General features: G+C 55.4%; 1 protein-coding gene and 1 long non-coding RNA gene across 6 annotated transcripts; one reads left to right on the forward strand and one right to left on the reverse strand.

The window, feature by feature from the left end:
* Positions 1–897: 897 nt before the first annotated feature.
* LOC142599691 (ADP-ribosylhydrolase ARH1-like) lies at positions 898–4,815 on the reverse strand. Its single transcript, XM_075741421.1, is given in 8 exon segments — positions 898–1,438; positions 2,169–2,352; positions 2,423–2,502; positions 3,324–3,429; positions 3,513–3,611; positions 4,416–4,482; positions 4,484–4,640; positions 4,720–4,815. Coding segments are annotated over 8 exon segments (1,077 nt in total). The 5' UTR covers positions 4,731–4,815; the 3' UTR covers positions 898–1,065.
* A 2,546-nt stretch (positions 4,816–7,361) lies between these two features.
* LOC142599690 (uncharacterized) lies at positions 7,362–16,411 on the forward strand. 5 transcript variants are annotated; one of them, XR_012833222.1, is made up of 7 exons: positions 8,169–8,234; positions 8,628–9,066; positions 9,179–9,291; positions 10,126–10,360; positions 10,962–11,019; positions 12,563–15,215; positions 15,321–16,411. It is a non-coding gene; the product is annotated as an uncharacterized LOC142599690 (long non-coding RNA). The 5 variants fall into 5 exon arrangements; XR_012833218.1 differs by lacking the exons at positions 8,169–8,234; positions 10,962–11,019; positions 12,563–15,215; positions 15,321–16,411 and adding an exon at positions 7,362–7,499 and having other exon boundaries at positions 8,778–9,066; positions 10,126–10,234; XR_012833217.1 differs by lacking the exons at positions 10,962–11,019; positions 12,563–15,215; positions 15,321–16,411 and having other exon boundaries at positions 8,107–8,234; positions 8,778–9,066; positions 10,126–10,234.
* Positions 16,412–20,784: the final 4,373 nt, after the last annotated feature.

The following is a 20,784-nucleotide window of genomic DNA, read 5'->3' on the forward strand; positions in this document are numbered from 1 at the left end:
CGGGGTGGTTAACCCTGGGGCCCATCACCCCTGGTGTTTTTTACCCTTGGGGCCCATTAGTCCTTGGTCCCATCATCCTTGAGGTGATTAACTCTGGGCCCATCAGACCTGTGGTGGTTTACCCTTTGGGCCTATCACATCCAGGGCCCGTCACCCTTGGGGCTGTTGACCCTGGGGACCCATCACCCTTGGGGTTGTTGACCCTGGGGGCCCATCACCCTGGGTGCCCATCACTTTTTGCTTGGAAGGACCTTGAGGCTGTGGTGCCCACTAAGGTGGCGATAAGTAGCAACATGTGAAGAAGGCTGTTACCATCCTGGGTGGCACTCGGAGGGGTTCTGTGCTCCTTCCTCTCCACTCAGCACTGATGAGCCCACCCTTTGAACACTGGGTCCAAGTCCTGGGCTACCAGTACAAGAGAGATGGAGCGACTGTGAGAGAATCCAATAAAGGGCCCTTGAGAAGCTCCACGGCTGGGAGCTTCTTGGAGGGGCAGCGTGAGCCAGAGCTCTTCAGTCTGGAGAAGATTTGGCTGTAGGGAGTCCACCCAGGTGAAAGCTCAGCAGTGGCAGTGACAGGACAAGAGGCGCATGGCACAAACCTAGATACAGAGTGATATGGGAAGACACTTTTTTACTGTGGGGGTGACTGAGGCTCCTTGGGGAGGTCCTGGGGTCTCTAACTGTGATGGGATAAAAGGCCAGCTGGATGTGGCTGTGGTGGTCTCCCTGGGGCTTGCCGGAGCCCCCCAGCACCCCTTGAAGGGCCCTGCCTCCCCCCAGGGTCTCGCAGGGGCCCTCCTGAGCAGCCCAGGACCCTTTGAAGTTCCCTGCAGTCCCATTAGGAGCCCTCCGGAGCTGTCCCAGGACCCTGCGAAGGTCTTGGCTGACCCCCAGGGACCCTCCTGAGCACCCCCAGCACCCTATGCAGGTCTCTGCTGACCCCCAATGACCCTCCCAAGCCCCTCCAGGACTCCATGAAGGTCTCTGCTTCACCCTGGGGACCCACAGGGGTGTTTCTGGGAAGGGGACAGCAGGTGACACCCAGGATGCAGTGCGGGGGGGCTCAGCATCTCCCCCAGGCCAGCGCGTGGAGGCGGTGGGCAGCATCGCGCAGTCGCCCACGGTGCTCAAGGCAGCAGTGCAGCCCCGGGGGGACAGGCGCCAGCCCCCCCCGCAGCCCCCAGCACCCAGCGGCGATGGTCCCTGTCGAATCGTTGTCCCCGCCATGCAGGACCCCCCTGGCACACAGGTCCTCCCAACATCCGCCGGCTGCCAGCAGGGCCTCCAAGGCCACCATAGGTGCATCATGGCCGCTGCGCCCTGGCCACCCCTCCAGTGCCCAGCCAAGGTATGCTGCATCCCGCTCGGCCGGTGATGGAAGGGATGGCACCTGCGGCGGGCCACGACCCTCCAGAAGCCCCCGGGATTCCAGGTACCTGCAGGGACATGGGGACATTGAAGTCACTGTGAACACTGGAGTCACTGAGGACATGGGGATGCTGGGGTCACTGGGAATATTGGGGTCAGCAGGGACACCGAGATCAGTGACGCTGGAGACATGGGTACACTGGAGTCACCAGGGACATTGGTGTCACTGCGGACACTGGGGTCATTGGTGTCACCAGTGACACTGGGGGTCACCAGGCTGTGGCTCTCCAGTGGCCCCAGTGACACCAGGTACCTGTGGGGACACTGGGGACAATTGGGACACCTGTGGGCATCATGGCAGTGGATGCAGTGGGGACACCAGTAACACCAGGGAAAGCAAGAGCAGCAGGGACATCAGGGACCCTGAGGTCAGTGGGGTGTTCAGTGGCCCTGGGCCACAGTTCTACAGCTGAGGATGGCAGCACTGGTGGGGACACTGGGGACATGGGGACACTGGGGGCAGCAGGGACAGGATGCGCACCGGTGACCCTGCGGGCAGACTGGGCACCAGAGTCAGCTGTGACACCAGTGGCAGTGGGGCAGGGGACACTTGGGGACATCGAGGTGCTGGCGCAGAGCAGCGACACCAGTGACACCGGTGCGCTGCGCTGCCAGGACTGGGAGAGAGCCTTGCAGATGTCAGTGACACCAGTGACGCCCCGAGCCCCTCCCAGTATCCTCCCCAACCCCTTCCAGTGCTCCCAGTGACCCCACAGAACCCTCCCAGTACCCCCTCACCGGTGCCAGGCATCTCCAAAGAAGGGCCAGGCGGCAGCGTTGTCCCCCACGGCCACCCCGGCACCTTCCACGTAGTCCCATGCGAGGGGCAGGACCCGCAGCAGCTCGGCCCCCCAGCGCTCTGGGGGCTCCCCCCGAGCCCCCAGTGCCCCAAAGAGGGCCACTGCCAGTGCCCCGAGGTACCCTGCGGGGACAGGGGATTCAGAGGGGCTCCAGTGTCCCCTCCTCCCTGTCCCCTCCTGCGTGGCACCCACCTGTGGGGTGGTGATGGGTCATGCGCCCACTCTCGATGCTCACCCGGATCAGTGTTGGCAGCTCCCAGGCATGCGGGTACCTACATTGGCATCAGCCCTGTCGCTGTCCTCCCCTGTCCCCTCCCTGTCCCTGTATCCCCAGCCTTGTCTCTATCTGCATCCCACCTCCCTTGTCCCCACTGTCCTTGTCCCCGCTGTCCCCACCCCCCTGGCCCCACCACCTCCATGTCCCCCTCCCATCTGCTCCATGACCCCTCTGTCCCCCCTCCCTGTCTCTGTCCTCCTGTTCTCTGTCCCCTCAGGCTCCCCGCCCCATCCCCACTGTCCCCTGCCTCCTGGCTCCAGCACCACCATGTCCCCAGTCCCCGGTCCTGGTCCTCCCCCACGTTCCCATCCTCCTCTGTGTCCCCGCCCCCCCCACCTCTTCCACCCCCATGTCCCTGGTGCCCCGTCCCCATCACCTCATGTCCCCTTCCCTCCAGCTCTGACACCCTCACGTCCCTCTTCCACAAGCTCTGACATCCCTGTGTCCCCATCCCCATGTGTCTGCGTCCCCCCTTGTCCCCGTCCCCCATGTCCCCATCCCCCCAGCTCCGACACCCCCATGTCTCCATCCCCGACTCCCCTACGGCCCCGACACCCCGTCACCCAGCAGCCCCATGTCCCCATCCCCACCTCTGACACTCCAGTGTCCCTGTCCCCCTGTGTCCCCCTCCTCGCCGTGCCCCATGCCCCCCCAGCTCTGACACCCCCATGCCCCCATTGCCCCATCCCTGACATCCCCATGTCCCCATCCTGTCCTCGCCCCCCCCAGCCCTGATACCTCAGTACCTGCCATGTCCCCCCCCATGTCCCCCCCCCCAAACCCGGCTGCTCTCCTTTCCTGTGTCCCCGTCCCTACCGGAGGCCGATGGCCAGGCTGCGCATAGCAGCTCCGCAGCCGGTGCCGGTGGGGTTGAAGGGGATGCGATAGCCCCCGGGCTCCCCAGGCCGCAGCTGCGAGGTGCCTGGTGGGGAGGTCTGGGGCGTGAGACCCCCTGACGCCCCCTAACACCCCCTGAGTGCCCCCAGACCATTGGACCCCACTCACCCAGGATGCTGGTGGGCCCCGGCTTGCGGCCCTCCATGTCACCCATGGCGGCCACGTAGCGCTGAGCCAGCTCCTGCAGGAGGGGTTCCCCCTCCAGCCCTGGCGGGGAGGGGGGGAGCAGTGAGGACTGCCCCTCCAGGCCACCTAAACTGGAGGAGAGGAAGAGGCCCCACACCCCCCAGAACTGAAGGGGAAGACCCCCATGGCAGGGAGAGGAAACACCACCCCACAGACAACCCAAAACTGAAGGGGAAGGAGGACACCCCCCCCACGGACCCCCAAAAATGGAGGGAAAAGGGGACACCACCAACAGGCTCCCAAACTGGAGGGAAAGGGTAACATCCCCCATGCACACACCCCCCAACGGGAGGGCAACTGGGACAACATCCACGAACACCCCAAAACTCAGGAGAAGAATCCTCCTGAGTACCACAAATCGGGTGGGCTCCCCCAAATTCGGAGGGGCAAATGAGCCCCCCCCCAGCACCCAATATGGGAGGAAAGGGAACAGAAATTCCCACAAACTGTGGGGAAAAATAGGACCCCCCTGAGGGGAAATGGGGACCCCCCTCCTGGTTTTTTTTTGGGGGGGGAGAAATATAGAGCCTCACTGGAGTGTCCTCCCTCCCCCTGGGGGTGGCTGGAGACACCCAAAAGCCCCCCCCAGGGACCATCCGGTTTGGGTCAGGGGTATAATGGGGACCCCCAAACCTCAGAGGTAGCTCAGAGGTATAACGGGGACCCCCCAACCTCCCCAAGGACCCCCCCCCATACAGCCCAGGGGTATAACAGGGACACCACCCCCCCCCAACACTGCACTGTACAATGGGGATGCCACCCCCTGGGGACCCTCCCCTGTGTTTGTGGGGTGCAATGGGGTCCCCTGCTGCCCCCCCCCCCAACCTGTGGCCAGGCCCTCGGCGGTCGCAAGGTGGAGGATGGTGTCATCGCTGACGGGCCACTCGGGGGGGCTGCAGGGTGATGGCCTCCAGCCCCCCTAGCTCGGCCAGCTCGGCGTGGATCTGGGGTCCCGAGGTGCAGTACTCCCAGCGGCCCCCCCGGTAGCCAAGCGCATCCCCCACCCCGCTCAGCACCATGGCCGCTTCGTAGGCTTCCACCGAGGGCACCCTGGGGGAAATGGTGGGTTTGGGGGGGGGTGTCAGCAGTGGGGGGTATGGCGGGACCCCCCCACCCCGGGGGCACTCACGTCTCCTCCATTGCGGTGGCAGCTGGGGATGCCCATCAGGATCCGGGCACGGGGCCAGCGCTGGCCGGGGGCCCTTAAGGAGGAGGAGGAGGAGGATGAAGACATCCTGGGGATTGGGGGGGGCACAGGGGCGCTGCCCCCACGGCAATGGGGACGAGTGGTGGGGGACCCCAGGCCCTCTGTCCCTGGGGGGTGTCAGGGTTGGGAAAGGCTCTAGGGGGGCCCCGAAACGCACTGAGAGGGGACTGGGGGTGCTCTGGGGGGCACCCAGAGGGGCACCCAAAGGGGCAGGGAGGGGGCTGTAGCCAGAAAGGGCTGGGGGTACCCAAAGGGGCATGGAGGATCCTGGGGAGCAACCTAAGGGGGCTGGGGGACACCCAAGAGGGAGATGGGGGGGACCCAGAGGGGTGTGGAGGCATACAGGGGGCACCTAAAGGGGCCGAGGGGGCACCCAAAGGGGCCTGGAGGCACATGGGGGACACCCAAAAGGACCTGAGGAGTACCCCAGAGGGGCATGGGGGCACATGGGGGGCACCCAGAGGGTCATGGAGGCACATGGGGGGCACCCAAAGGGGCCTGAGGGACCTAGTAAAATTAATGTTTGGTTGTCGGCAGCGAGCAATTAGAAGATTGTCCTTAAATTTCAGGGCCTTAATTATGGAGTGAAGCAGCAAAGCCTTGCACAGGCCCCCTGCCAGTCCCGGAAAAGTGGAACTCTCGGCTCCCCAGCACTCACTTTTCATCCTTTTTTTGGGCCAAATTACACCAAATGAGACACAAATCTTTGATCTGTTGGTAAAAATCATGTTGGGGTGGGGGGAGGGGGCGGGTGGTAGTAAAATAGGTGAATAATCAGGTTTAAAATTCATCGTCAATTTGGAAAAATTAAAAAAAAAAAGACAATTGGGGCACAAACCCCCACAATTTTTTGGACAATTTTTTTTTTGGACATACAGAACTTGAGGTTTCATCCTGCCACGCTCAGAAGAGCATGGTCATGCCCTGAACAAGAATCTACAGACCCCGTGGTTCAGGGTCAGGAAAGGGTCAGAGCACCCCCAAACCCTGCGGGTCCAAGACCAGACAGGAACAGGGCACCCCAAATCCATGGATCAGGGACAGGGCTCCCCCAAACCCCACAGGTCATGGACCAGACAGGGACAGGGCACCCTAAAATCCAGTGAGTCTTGGGGGTAGCAGGAAAAAGGAACCCCCAAACCCTACAGGAAAGGCCAGGGCACCCCAAAACCGCAGGAGTCAGGGCCAGGGCACCTCCAAACCCTGAGGTTCTTGGCTGGCACAGGGCAGGGCACCCCCAAACCCCAGAAATCACCCCCAGGGCAGGTGAAGGGAACCGCCAAATCCCACCGATCCTGGGGCCAGGGCAGGGGAGGGGCACACAGACGCAGCGGGACACCCCCAAACTGTGCAGGTCATTCCCTGGACAGGGGAAGGGGCAGGAGCCCCCAGACCCCATGGGTGCCGGCCAAAGCGAGGAAGGGCACTACCAACCTTTTCGATGTCACTGGTGGTTTAGCGTGTGATGTGGCAGGACCAGGCTTTGGACGTTTGCAGGTGCTTGTGATGGCATGAGCGGCTGATATTGCAGGATCGGGCCCCTGGCTTGTGCAGGTGCTTGTGACGTCGGTGCTGGCTGAGCCGCAGCTTTGGCGGGATCAGAACTTTGATTTTTGCAGGTGCTTGTGACGTCCGTGAGGCTGGGTAGCTGATAAGGCAGGATGAGGCCCCTGGCTTGCGTGTGATGTCATGCGAGGCTCAGTGGCTGACAGGGCAGAACCAAGCACCTCGCATCTGGTAGTACTTTTGATGTCACTTGAGTTAGAGCGACTGATAGGGCAGGGTCAGGCCCCTGGCTTGGTAAAGTTCTAGTGATGTCGTGTGTAGCTGACAGGGCAGAACCAAGAACCTGGCCTGTGTGACGGCATGTGTGGCTGAGCAGGTGATGATGGCGGGGTCAGGCCCCTGACGCGTGCAGGTGCGTTTGACGTGTGTGACTGTCACTTTCTGTGACAGAAAGAGCTGAAAGGGTCTTCGGGTTTGCGTGGCAAGGGTTTGGTAGCAGGAAGGAGTACGGGGGTGGCTTCTGCCAGGAGGTGCCAGGAGCTTCCCCCATGTCCGACAGAGCCAACACCAGCCGGCTCCAGGATGGACCCACCACTGGCCAAGGCTGAGCCCATCAGCAATGGTGGCAGCACCTCTGAGATAAGATATTTTAGAAGGGGAAAACCCTGCTGTGCAAGAGCAGCCAGAGAGGAATGAGAAGATGTGAGAAACTCTGCAGACACCCAGGTCAGTGCAGAAGGAGGGGCAGGAGGTGCTGCAGGCGCAGGAGCAGAGATTCCCCTGCAGCCTGTGGTGAAGACCATGGTGAGGCAGGCTGTCCCCCTGCAGCCCATGGAGGAAGGATGATGGTGGAGCAGAGATTCCACCTGCAGCCCCTGGAGGACCCCACTCTGGAGCAGGTGGAGGCACCTGAAGGAGGCTGTGACCCCGTGGGAAGCCCACTCTGGAGCAGACTCCTGGCAGGACCTGTGGCCCCATGGAGAGAGGAGCCCACGCCAGAGCAGGTTTGCTGGCAGGACTTGGGACCCCGTGGGGGACCCACGCTGGAGCAGTTGGTGAAGAACTGCAGCCTGTGGGAAGGACTCACGTTGGAGAAGTTGGTGGAGGACTGTCTGCCGTGGGAGGGACCCCACGCTGGAGCAGGGAGGAGTGTGAGGAGTCTTCCCCTGAGGAGGAAGGAGCAGCAGAGACAAGGGGTGATGACCTGACCACAGCCCCCATTCCCCAGAGGGAGAGAAACGGGGGGTGGAGTTGGGCCCAGGAAGAAGGGAGGGGTGTGGGGAGGGGTTTTCAAATTTGGTTTTATTTTCCATTACCCTGCTCTGACTTGATTGGCAATAAATCACATTAAATTCCCCGAGTCGAGTCTGTTTCGCCCAGAACAGTAATTGCGGACTGATCTCCCCGTCCCTATCTCCACCCCCTCTCCCTGGATTTTCTGGCCCCTGCTCAGCTGAGGGGGACGGACCCGCCTCAGGGGGCACCCGGCCTGCAGTCAGGGTCAACCCCCCCCCGGTTCTCCTCGTCCCTCTGGCCATCTCCCGCCGCTCTCCGGCCACCCCTCCACCCTGCCCCCCCCCCCCGCCTCCTCTTTCTTCCCCCCCCCTCCCCCGCTCCACCGGGGCTCCAGGGCCGGGGCGGCCATGGGGGCTGCGGGGGTGGGGCCGGGCCGGGTACGGTGTCCCCGCGGGGTCAGGCAGCAGGAAGGTGCGCCCCGGGGCATGCCGGGAGCTGTAGTCCTGAGGCATGGGGTGCTGGGCAGCCATATTGTTCTCAGGGCATGCTGGGAGCTGTAGTCCTGGGGCATGGGGTGCCGGGCGGCCATATTGTTCTCAGGGCATGCTGGGAGCTGTAGTCCTGGGGCACAGGGTGCCGGGCGGCCATGTTGTCTCGGCAGGCGCAGTCTTTGCTCCATTTGCGGCTCAGCTGAGGTGAGGGCTGGGGCTGCTCGCGAGGAGCGAGGCCCTTGGGCAGGTTCGGGGGTGTCTCCTGCTGCTGGCCACCCGGGGTGGCGGCAGGGAGCTGTTGCAATGGGCTCCTGGTCAGCTGGAGTCAGGCCTGGCTGGAGTAGCCCCAGGGGACCCCAGAGCTGGGGAGGGGAAGGAGACAGATGACAGGGACACACACAGACCTCCCTGGGCACAGGCACTGGGCACCCCAACTCCCACAGCCCCCTTGATCCGCCTCAGCCCTGCTCACGCCCTGCAGCTGCCCTGGCCCCAGCACCTCCCCTGAGGCCTGTCCTGCAGCCCCAGGCCGCCCCACGGCCAGTCCTGGCAGCAGCCAGCAGGGCCTCCGGCACGCTCGATCCTCTGTTAAGGCAGGTTCTGTCAGCGCGTCAGCAGGGAAGGAGCAGTTTCTGCAGGAGCTCCTGCAGCACGAGGGGCTCCAGCCTGAGGCCGGCTGAGGTGGTCATGGTTGCTTTTCCTCTCCCAGAGGCCATGCTGAGAGCTCGTGGTCCGTTCCTCCCTCAGGGATGTCACTGACTACATCTAGCTCAGGTTTGCGTGGGCTCTCTCTGGCCTCATTTTCCTGGCAGCATGGGTGAAAAGGGGCAGGTGGACACTGACTGGCTTTGGAGAGGAGCTGCCGCAGCTGAAGCTGAAGAGACCAGTAAAAGGTAAAGCAGGAGGAGGATGAAGTGAAGGGGATTCTGCCAGCTGCTGCCCTCAGCTGCAGACAAGAGGCAGCTGGCCTCTCTGGGTGAGGAAGGATCCCTCTGACAAGTCCTCAGCAGACCAGATCTCCAACATGCACCATCGGGTCTGTATATGTAAGGAAAAGTACAGTCTGACCATGTAGTGTGGGCGCGCGTGGCTGTGTATTAGGAAGTCTCATGTTCCAAAAGCTGTAAGACGCCAATGTATTCTTTTAGGTGGAGTCAAGCGACTGGAGCTACAGAAGAGGAAGGGAGGAAAGGACAGACAGACAGATAAAGAAGTGCCTGAACTGTACAATTGCCTGGCAGTGCAGATAGTTGGAGCTCCAGTGAGTCCCAGGCCTTTGGGGCCATGTCACCCCTCTTCTGCATCTCCGTACCTCCCTGCCCCCTCCCCTTTCCCTCTGTGTAATTTTTTTCACTTCCCTGAACCTCTCTTTCTCTCTCAATTATTGACCTCTGCTCCCTGCCCCCCTTTCTCTTTTCTCCAAGCCTCTCTCTGTCACCCTACCTCTCCCTTGTCATTCCTTTCCTGCTCCCTCTGCCTCTTTTTTTCTGTGTCTCTCTGTCCTGCAGCCCATCACAGGTTTTTTTCTTCTCCATCTCTTTGTCCTGATTTCCATCCCTCTGTTTTTCACAGTCTCTCTGGCCTGTTCCTTTGTCTCTCTCTGCCTATATGTGTGTCCCCCCCATCCTTGTCTTCCCCTCTCCCTCCTTCCTTCTGCTTCTCTTTCTCTCTCTCTCACTCTGTCCTGTTAACTGTCACTGTGGTTTTTTCAATCTGTATCCCACTGTCCCTATTCTTCTTCTTGTTCATCTCTTCTTTATGCCTCTCTGCTGCTCCCTGACTGTTACTCACCTCTTCCTCCATCTCTCTGCAGGACTCCTAATACCTCTCTCTCTCTCTCTCTCTCTCTCTCTCCATCTCTCTGTGCTGTTCACTGTCCCTGTTTTTCTCTTTGTTATTCTTGTCCTGCTCCCTGCCCCATTGTTTCTCGCAGTATCCCTCTGTCCTGCTCCCCGTCCCTATTGCTGCCCCTATTCTTTTTTACTCCCTCTCCTTGCTGCCCACCCTAGGCTTTTTTTGCAGTCTCTACCCTGCCCCCAGCCCTTATTTTTCTTTCTCTCTCCTACTGTGCTGTTATGCGCTTGTTGTCCCTCAGGACACTGCACAGAAACGGTGTTGGGATCTGCAGGGACAGGTGGGACCTGCTGCGATTCCTCATGAATGTGAACTGGACTTGATGGACTTGAAGGACTTGAATGAAACCAGACTGACTGTGTATGGTTTTCTTCCCAGCTCCAATTCCAACCTCCATGTTCGGCACCAATGAATAAGAGACCTTGTGCTGTTTTCCAGATGTCAGTGGCTGCCAGTTAGCGAAGAACATCACTTAGGTATCGGTGCAGTTGGTCTGTGAACAGTGCAAGACAGACATTGAGTCCAGAGGAGGCCACGAAGTTGATCTGAGGGCTGGAGCACCTCTGCTATGAGGACAGGCTGAGAGAGTTGGGATTGTTCAGCCTGGAGAAGAGAAGGCTCCGGGGAGACCTTAGAGCACCTTCCAGTGCTTAAAGGGGCGTACAGGAAAGCTGGAGAGGGACTGTTTGTCAGGGAGTGTAGTGCCAGGACAAGGGGTAAAGGGTTTAAGCTAAAAGAGGGGAGGTTTAGATGTTAGAAAGAATTTCTTTGCTGTGAGGGTTGTGAAGCGCTGGGACAGGTTGCCCAGAGAGGCTGTGGTGGCCCCATCCCTGGAAGCGTTCAGGGCCAAGTTGGCGGAGGCTTTGGGCAACCTGATGTAGCGGAGTGTGTCTCTGCCCATGGCAGGGGGGTTGGAACTAGACGATCTCTGAGGTCCTTTCCGACCCAAACCATTCTATGATTCTATGAACAGGGATGAGCATTTGCGTGATGGTGCTTTCATGAACATTCTCTCATCTCTCCACTTCAAAGCTCTTCCTTTTTCTGGAAATTTTAAGATGATGTTTCTTACTCTAGGGTTCGGACTGGAGTTGGACTTAATGTTGAATGGCTGATATAATGGGCTCCATAAAATGTGAATAAGAACCGTGCTTTTTTGCTGTTGTTTCCTAACATGCTCTGAAGTTTGGTAAGCAAGAGGAAGAGTGGTTGAAAGAGCCTGTTGTTTGAGAGTAAGACATTGCTGTAGCGTGCCTGTCTTTGTATGGTGAAGGTTTCCTACATGAAGTACGATTGTGCTGGGCTGTGAGGCCGTATTGGAGTAGAAGAGGTAAGAAGTGTCATCTTTAAAGCTAATGAAGCTGTACCAAAACTAGCAGGAAAAGCTAGTTTCTTCCTAGAACGCTGCCTAACAAAAATAGTAGCAAGTAAAGGCACTTGCAGTTGGCTTTTTTTGCAGTCTTCATGCAGAGCTTTTGGTATTGATTGATTTCTGGGAAGCAGGGCAGCAGTGAGGACAGAAAACTGGGACTTGTCTAGACAGCTTCTTCACCATAGGCAGGGTTTGAGCCTTTGCACTACAACAGGTCTTTGCTACTGTTTATGAACAGAGACAATGAGCTGTCTGTAAGGAAAGTTTCAGCAGAAGTAAAGCTCAGTTTGCTAAACTGAGTCCTCTGTATGTGATGCAAGTAAGAGCTGACTTGGCAGTGTTTACATCTGAGGTGCGTGCTGGTGTGCTGATGCGTGCCATGGAGGTATTTCAGGGGTCCTTCTGGACTGCAGGTCGCCTGCTGGAGTGGTACCGAGTGCCAGGATGAGCCAGCTCCTGTCGACAGTTTTAGCTCAGAGGATGAGGCTGCACCTTGAATACTCTGTTCAGTTTTGGGCCCCTCACTGCAAGAAGGACACTGAGGTGCTGGAGTGAGTCCAGAGCAGGGCAACAAAGCTGGTGAAGGGTCTGGAGCACAAGTCTGATGAGGAGTGGCTGAGGGAACTGGGGTGGTTTAGCGTGTGGAAACGAGGTTCAGGGGAGACCTGATGGCTCTCTACAACTACCTGAAAGGAGGTTGTAGCCAGGTGCGGGTCAGTCTTTTCTCCCAAGTAACAAGTGATAGGACAAGAGGAAATGGCCTCAGGTTGTGCCAGGAGAGGTTTAGGTTGGATTTTAGGAAAAATTTCTTCACCAAAAGGGTTGTCAAGCACTGGAACAGGCTGCCCAGGGAAGTGGTGGAGTCACCATACCTGGAGGGATTTAAAAGATGGGTAGATGTGGTGCTTAGGGACATGGTTTAGTGGTGGACTTGGCAGTGTGTTGCAAATGAGATTTTGTTTCACAGCTTTGGGTTTAGCAGCAGTTTAGGATTTATTAATATTTTTGAGAAAGATCACAATATTTTTAGGTTGTATAATTATTAACAGCACTTAATCATCAGCCAATTTAACAGAATGATTCAGTGGAATTTGTTACAATCAAAATAGCAACTTAGTTAAAGATTCAAGAATGGTCACCCAAAACTTACAGCAGGGATGCACACACAGATGGAGGTTAAATTAAATCACATGTACAGACAGGCAGACAGACGATCCTGAACCAAATTGTACACACCCACAGGTGAACCTATCATTAAAATGTCCCTTTTTGTGAGTTTCATTAATTACTCACTTTTATGTGCCAGTGTTCATCAACAGACAGTCAGTGAACTTCACAAAATCAGGCCTTTTAGTCCTCGCAAAATCATCGACAGACAGTCTTTGAATCCTGGTGAAATCTCCCTTGAGAGGCGTCCCAGCTCAGGGAAGATCCTGGGTCACACAGCCCACTGTGGTCCTGGAGAGCTCAAAAGGTCTCACTTTTGGATCGCTGTTTATAGGATCTCGAAATGATTGGCTTTGGTCAGGATTTTTCATTCTGGCCACAAGTCCTGCTGAGCCGTTCTGGTAGTCAATTCAGGCAGCAGGTGGCCCAGATGTGTCCAGGGGGGTGCCCGCCCACCCCGGCTCCAGGCTCCTGCCCTTGTGACCAGGATGAGAGCAGAATGAAGCTCGTCCTGACGTACCGTTCAGGCAGCAGATGGCCCAGGTGTGGCCAGAGGGCCTGACACTGCCCGAGTCACTGCACATGTCTCCAAGATAGCAGCACCATGGGGCTTATCCTGACATCTCACAGTGGCCCAGGGGGTGTGGGGGGGTGTGCACCACTACACAGCGCTAAGTCAATGGTTGGACTTTATGATCTTAAAGGTCTTTTCCAACCTAAACGATTCTAGGAATCTATGATGTGACAGAATGGAAACTTGGATGATTTGTGATGGCAAACCAAACAGATACTCCAACACTGCCAGTGTATGCTGCTGTGGAGCTTCCAGCTGAGCTCACTGCTCACCTGGACACAGCTGCTTTCAACACTGCAGCGATCCCCTCGCTGGCTTCCACACATCAACTCTCCATAGTCCAGCACCTGCAGAAAAGTCTCTCCCAGCACCAGCATTACTGTGCTCATCTCCTCCTTCAAAAACCCGCATAGGATTCCCTCCCTCCCTCACTTCAGTTAGTGGGTTACCTTTCTTCTCAAAAGACTCAGCAGGCAAACCCTCTGCTGTGCTCTGCGAATGCTACGTCGCTTCTCATTTCTGTCATTGAGTGCAAGGACAATGTAAAAACCAGGTGCTTTTGAAAGTCCCTGCTCTCTGCTGTTGTTCGAAACTCTGTTTCGCATGCATCCTGGAAATACACAGGTGAAGTATTGAGACTCATCCTTCCTTGCCATAGTTTAGCATCAATGATAAGGTCCATTGCACCTGTTGAGATTTTCATCAATAGGCTTGGATTTTATTCTATAGGATGAGAAATAATTTCAGACTCTTCTTTATTAAGAGGCAGAACTTATACGGTGGCAGTCACTCTCCTTTCTCTCCCGTTACAGGGAAAAGCTGCATGCGAGGTGCACAGAGCAAATTACCCATCCAGGTCTGAGGCAAGCACAAGCCAATTAGCTTTTAGATGCTCCTCCCTGCCTAGTGAAAGGGACATCTTTCATTAGATCAGGTGGCTCAAAGCCCCATCCAACCTGACCTTGAACAAATCCAGTGATGGGGAACCCACAACTTCGCTGGGCAACCTGGGTGGCTCTCGCCACCCTCATCGTAAAAAATGTTCTTTTGTCAAGAGCATTGGTGTTCTCTGGTAAGACAGGACTTGGATGGTACAGGACCAAGATGACATGAATGGGTGATTTAGATTGCTTAAAGAACCACCGTCAAAGGTAGTAGCAGAAGTGGTTTTAATATGATGTAAGGGTGCGACTTTACACGATGGCAAGGTTTCCTCTGTTACTGTACAGCACAGTCATTTGAACAGTGATTCAAAACTACTAAGGCACAAATCAGAGTTACCAAAACACAAATCAAAGTTACCAAGACAGAACCAGAGTTACCGTACTGCAAGTTTATGTGCAATATCGGTTGCTTGCCAAAGATCTGCTGCTGGTAAAAGGTTGAGCTGGTTGCCTCAAGGAGCAACCTGGAGAGGCGGTCCAGCTCAAGGGGAGAAGAGGTCTCTAATGTCTCCAGGGAGACATTAGAGCACCTTCCAGTCCCTGAAGGGGCTACAGGACAGCTGGAGAGGGACTGTTGACAAGGGCAGGGAGTCACAGGACAAGGGGGAATGGCCTTAAGATGGAGGAGGGGAAATTTAGATTAGATATTAGGAAAAAAATCTTCACTATGAGAGTGGTGAGGCCCTGGCACAGGTTGCCCAGAGAAGCTGTGGCTGCCCCTGGCTCCCTGGCAGTGTTCAAGGCCAGGTTGGAGGGGGCTTTGGGCAAGCTGGGCTAGTGGAGGGTGTCCCTGCCCATGGCAGGGGGGGTTGGAACTGGATGGGCTGTGAGGTCCCTTCCAACCCAAACCGTTCTGTGATGATGATGACGACGATCACTGCCATACAGCCAGGCTACTTAGCTGGGAGAGCTCAAAGGCGGCTCACAGAGGTTGTCATATTTATGGAATAAAGTGATTGGCTTGTGGTCAAATTACACGCAGTGGAAAAGGTATGCATCAGACTCCTTGTACCCATGACTTTCTTTGCTCCTTGATAAATGAGTCTTGTAAAAGCCACCCGCTATTCATGTGTTAATTGCATGATTGGTGTTCCAAGCTCATATGCGTCGATGCTTACTGTGTTACTCTGCTCCTTTGTGGGTTTTCAGAGAACAGATTGAAAATAGAGAAGTTCTTGGCCTGTTCACAGCTTCCGCCTTTACCTCTTTGGAGCCTGTACCAAACTACAGCTAGTTTGGTTAAGGACTTGAGTGCATCTGTCACACAAGACCAAGTGGAGAAATTTTAACTGAAATAAAAAAACCCAACAAAACTAAACTAAACAAAACCTGGCTTATTTCATGGAAGCCTGTTAGTAACTCTTTTGCTTTTTCCTCAGGCTTTGTAAGAATCTCCCAGCATGGATGGAGCCTGGGTGAGGACTTGGAGACCTCATCACCCATGGGACCCCATCCTGGCCCAGTTCACCAGCCCTAGACCCAAATACTCAGTCCCAGGGACAACAGGTAAAACAAGGATCAGAGTGGGGTGTGGCGCCTTGAGAACACCCCTGATAAAATCAGCTACAAACCCATTTCCCTTTTCCCCGCCTCTCCCTGCCCCCTTTTTCCTCATAAAGCTCTACTTTGCCATGGCTGGGAGAGGGCTGCTTTTCTTAGCAGTAAAAGGACCTGACTGTGCAGCATTTGCTGGTGATCTTCCCATCTGGGTTCCTGGGAAAGCATAAAATAACACAAGAAATCTTTACACTTGCTTCAAGTTATCTTAGCAACTGCTTGTAGGGCTAAAATACTTCCTAATGACAGAATAGTGGTGATACTGCAATTAATTATCAAGTGCCTACACTGTTGTTTCAGGTAGTGTGATGTGCTGGGTTGACCCTAGCTGGGCACCAGGTGCCTACCAAAGCCGTTCCACCACCCCACCCCCCTCAACTGGGCAGGGGAGAGAAAATAAAAGGAAAGACTCATGGGTCGAGATCAAGATGGGGAGAGATCATTCACCAATTAGTGTCACGGGCAAAACAGACTCGACTTGGGAAAATTAATATAATTTATTGCCAATCGAGTCAGAGTAGGGTAATGGGAAATAAACCCAAATCTTCCCTCAGCCCTCCCTTCTTCCCAGGCTCAGCTTCAGTCCTGATTTCTCTACCTCCTTCTCCAGAGTGGCGCAGGGGGACGGGGAATGTGGGTTGTGGTCAGTTCTTCACACGTCGTCACTTCTGCTCCTTTCTCTTCACACTCTTCCTCTGCTGCAATGTGGGGTCCATCCCATAGGAGACAGTCCTCCATGAACTTCTCCAGCATGGGTCCTTTCCACGGGGTGCAGTTTTTTGCAAATAGTCCCCCCTACTCCAGTGTGGGTCCTCCATGGGGTCACAAGTCACAGAATCCCAGACTGGTAGGGGCTGGAAGGAACCTCTGGAGATCGTTTAGTCCAACCCCCTGCTAGAGCAGGATCACCTCGAGCAGGTTGCATGTGATCGCATCCAGGCAGGTTTTGAATCTCTCCAGAGAAGGAGACTCCACGATCTCTCTGGGCAGCCTGTCCCAGTGCTCGGTCACCTTCAGAGTGAAGAAGTTTTTCCTCATTTGAGATGGAAATTCCTGTATTCTGATTTGTGCCTGTTGGCCCTTGTCCTTTCACTGGGCACCACTGAGAAGAGTCTGGCCCCTTCCTCTTGACATCTGTCCTTTAGATATTTATAAGGGTTGATGAGATCCCCTCTCAGTCTTCTCCAGGCTAAACCGCCCCAGTTCTCTCAGCCTTTCATAGAAACATAGAATCATCAAATGTTTTGGGTTGGAAGGGACCTCAAAGAACATCTAGTTCCAATCCCGCTGCCACAGGCAGGGACACCCTCCAGTAGACCAGGTTGCCCAAAGCCTCATCTAACCTGGCCTTGAACACTTCCAGGGACCCAGGGGCCTCCACAACGTTTCTGGGCTGGTCATGCTGTTCTTAATGCACCCCAGGATACCATTGGCCGCCTTGGCCACGAGGGCACACTGCTGGCTCATGGAGAACTTCTTGTCCATCAGGACTGCCAGGTCCTTCTCTGCAGTGCTGCTTCCCAGCAGGTCAGCCCCTCACCTGTTCTGGTGCCTGGGGTTACTCCTCCCTGAGTGCAGGACCCAACACTTGCCCTGTTGAAGTTCATTTGATTTCTGTCTGTCCAGATCTCGCTGAATGGCAGTGCAGCCTTCCGGTGTGTCGGCCACTCCTCCTAGTTTTGTATCATCAACGAATTTCCTGAGGGTACACTCTGTCGCCTCGTCCAGGTCATTGATGAATATGTTGAATAAGACAGGACCAAGCACTGGCCCTTGGGGCACACCACCAGCTACAGGCCTCCAACTAGACTCTGCACCACTGATCACAACCATCAGTCCTGCCAGCAAACCTGCTCCGGCGTGGGCTCCTCTCTCCATGGGGCCACAGGTCCTGCCAGGAGCTTGCACCAGCGCAGGCTTCCCACAGGGTCACAACCTCCTTCAGGTGTCTCCACCTGCTCCAGTGTGGGGTCCTCCAGGGGCTGCAGGTGGAATCTCTGCTCCACCATCATCCTTCCTCCATGGGCTGCAGGGGGACAGCCTGCCTCACCATGGTCTTCACCACGGGCTGCAGGGGAACCTCTACTCCAGCGCCTGGAACACCTCCTCCCCCTCCTTCTGCACTGACCTTGGTGTCTGTAGAGTTGTTCCTCTCACATCTTCTCACTCCTCTCTGGCCGGTGTTGTGCAGCAGGGTTTTTCCTCTTCTGAACTGTGTTATCCCAGAGGAGGTGCTGCTGTAGCTGATGGGCTCGGCCTTGGCAGGTCTGTCCTGGAGCTGGCTGGCATTGGCTTTGTTGGATGTGGTGGAAGCTTCTAGCAGCTTCTCACAGAAGCCACTGCTGTATCCCTCCCCGATACCAAACCCTTGCCATGCAAACCCAATGCATGTGTGGTTTCTTTTTTGTTGCGTTTTGGTTTTAGGTTTTTTTTCTTTTTTTCTTTCTCCGTTATTAACAACTGCAACCAGGCTGGCAGGAAGTCCAGTTTCTTTTAAAGATTATTTATCAAGGCAGTTGCACAACCACTTCTGTTTAGGGCTTTACTCTTTGGCACTACAAGGCATTGTATAGCTTGCCTTTATTACTCTTGGAGGAAAAAGGAGGGGAATTTCATGAGCTTGGCAGCTCAGTCACCTGCAGTTACAAAGGAGCTTTGAAATGCAGTTACCTGCAGGTGTCTTTTCACATACTGTTCTTCCTAGGTTACCTGAACCACAATCGTACCACAGCAGAGCCTCCCCTTACACATTTAGAGGGGCAAAATCTCCCCCCGAAGACAGCTGTTCTTCAGGTCCTCATTGTTTTGTGGAGCCCTCCATGGCCAGGAATGGGAAGTATATGGCTCCAGCCTATGCCATCTGTGGACTTCCCAAGATAAACACCAAGACGATGTCTGGACCAAGTGAGTAACATTTCTCCAGCTGTTTGTTCAGACAAGATCTTAAGTACGGTTTCGTGTTTCCCTGCAGTAGTGGTACAAAAGTATTGGGTCTGGCTGAGATGGAGTTAATTCTCCCCACAGCAGCCCTCACAGTGCCGTGCTGTGTATCGGTAGCTAGCAAGGTGTTGGGAACACACCAGTGTTTTGGCTGCTACTGAGCAGTGCCAGCACACCTCAAGGCTGTTTCTCCAACATTTCTTTCCCCCCCTCAGCAGCAGGCTGGGGGTTGGCAAGATCTTGGGAGGGGACACAGTCAGGACAGCTGACCCAAACTGACCAAAGGGATATTCCATACATGACGTCTGCTCAGCAATAGGAAACTGAGAGATAGGGGGAGGAGCAGGGCAGGAGCATTTGGTTTTTTTTACAATGTCTGTCTTCCAGAGTAAGGAGTACGCATATTGAAGCCCTACTTCCCAGGAAGTGGCTGGACATCGCCTGCTGATGGGAAGTAGAGAATAATCTTTTGCTTTTTGCTTGGCTTCCGTGCGTGGCCTTTTGCTTTAGCTACATTAAACTGCCTTTATCTTGACCCACGAGTCTGGGGTTGTTTTTCCATCTTATTTTCTCCCCTCCCTGCCTTGCTGAGGAGGGGAGTGAGAGAGCGGCTTGGTGGACACTTTGCGTCCAGCCAAGGGTAAACCACCACAGTCCTTTTTGGCGCCCAATGTGGGGTATGAGAAAATCGAGAGAAGGATAGTAATTGGAAGACGTAACAGGCAAAACATAGACTGAATGTAGGCAGAGAGTGACATAGTGGTGAAGGGACAAGAGGTGGATTCTGTGTGTGAATTGTTCACTTTTGTGTGGTGTTGTGATGATGTTATTTTGATTTTGGTGTGGGGAATTCTTTTTTTTTTCTTGTTGATGTTTGTGAAGTTTTTGTGTTGAATGTATATTTTAATGATAATTCTTAAATATGTGATTCACAGAGGCGAGGGGTGGAATGTGTTGGGTTTGCATGGCAAGGTTTTGGAAGCGGGGGGCCTACAGGGGTGGCTTCTGTGAGAAGCTGCTAGAAGCTTCCCCTGTGCCTGACAGAGCCAATGCCAGCCAGCTCCAAGACGGACCCGCCGCTGGCCAAGGCCAAGCCAATCAGCGCCTCTGGGATAACATATTTAAGAAGGGAAAAAACCAGTTAGAGTTTTTGCAGCCAGAGAGAGGAGTGAGAAGGTATGAGAAACTCTGCAGACACCAAGGTCAGTGCAGAAAGAGGGGCAGGAGGTGCTGCAGGCGCCAGAGCAGAGATCCCCATGCAGCCCCTGGTGAAGACCATGGTGAAGCAGGCTGTCCCTCTGCAGCCCCTGGAGGAAGGATGAGGGGGTGTAGAGATTCCACCTGCAGCCCGTGGAGGACCCAACACCGGAGCAGGTGGAGGCACCTGGAGGAGGCTGTTACCCCGTGGGAAGCCCACTGTGGAGCAAGCTCCTAGCAGGACCTGTGGCCCCATGGAGAGAGGAGCCCACGCCAGAGCAGGTTTGCTGGCAGGACTTGTGACCCCGTGGGGGACCCCACGCTGGATACTGACAAAAACAGAGCTCCCAGCTACTCTATGGGAACGCGAACGAACCATGGAGGAGACAAGACTGTAAACCAGGGCCAGCAGACTACTGCGCAGGAAGGGCTAGGCAGCCTGCTATCTGCTCCTTTGCTCCTCTCCCAAAGCCATCCCTTAAGCATCTCCCCCTTCCGCCAGGGATTCTGAGAACTGAAGAGTGTCGTACTGGAGTGACAGGTTGCAGGACAGCAGTCCCGCTCCCTTCCCTTGTCCTGAACCCGAGCAGAGGGAAGGCAAGGAACACATCTTTTCCTTTCCACTGTCTCAGCCATTAAATGTTACGGGCTCATACATTGCAAGCTCTTCAGGAGGGCACACCTCAGAAGGGACAAGCAGACACAGGTCCCTGCCTTGGTAATGACGGGAAGATGAACGTGGAGGGGAGGGAAATCTAGCAAAGTCTGGCTGGAGATAGATGTCCTCTGGACTTGGAAGGAGTTCCAGCTGAGCTCCAGCTGAGCTTTTCACACCAGCTCTAATGGGCCTTTCAGTCTATTTGCTGTTGAAAACCAGATATTTTTTTTTACTGTCATTAAAAAAAAAGCAAAAGAGAAGGAAATGCCAGTGAATAACAGCATCTTAGACATCTTGAATGCCCTGATAATACTTGAGGTTTCAAACAAGCGTGCCAGGGGAATGGGTGCAGTGAGCTGGAAGCTGCAAGGTGCACGTACAACAGTGTGCAATGAGGAATGGCCAGTGCACATCAATACCCTTGTTCTAGCAGATGGCCGTCACTGAAGACAAGTCTGCTGGGTCAGGACGCTGAACCTCCACTGCGCCCA

The sequence above is a fragment of the Balearica regulorum genome, unplaced genomic scaffold, assembly GCF_011004875.1.
Source record: "Balearica regulorum gibbericeps isolate bBalReg1 unplaced genomic scaffold, bBalReg1.pri S39, whole genome shotgun sequence".
Lineage (NCBI taxonomy): Eukaryota > Metazoa > Chordata > Aves > Gruiformes > Gruidae > Balearica > Balearica regulorum.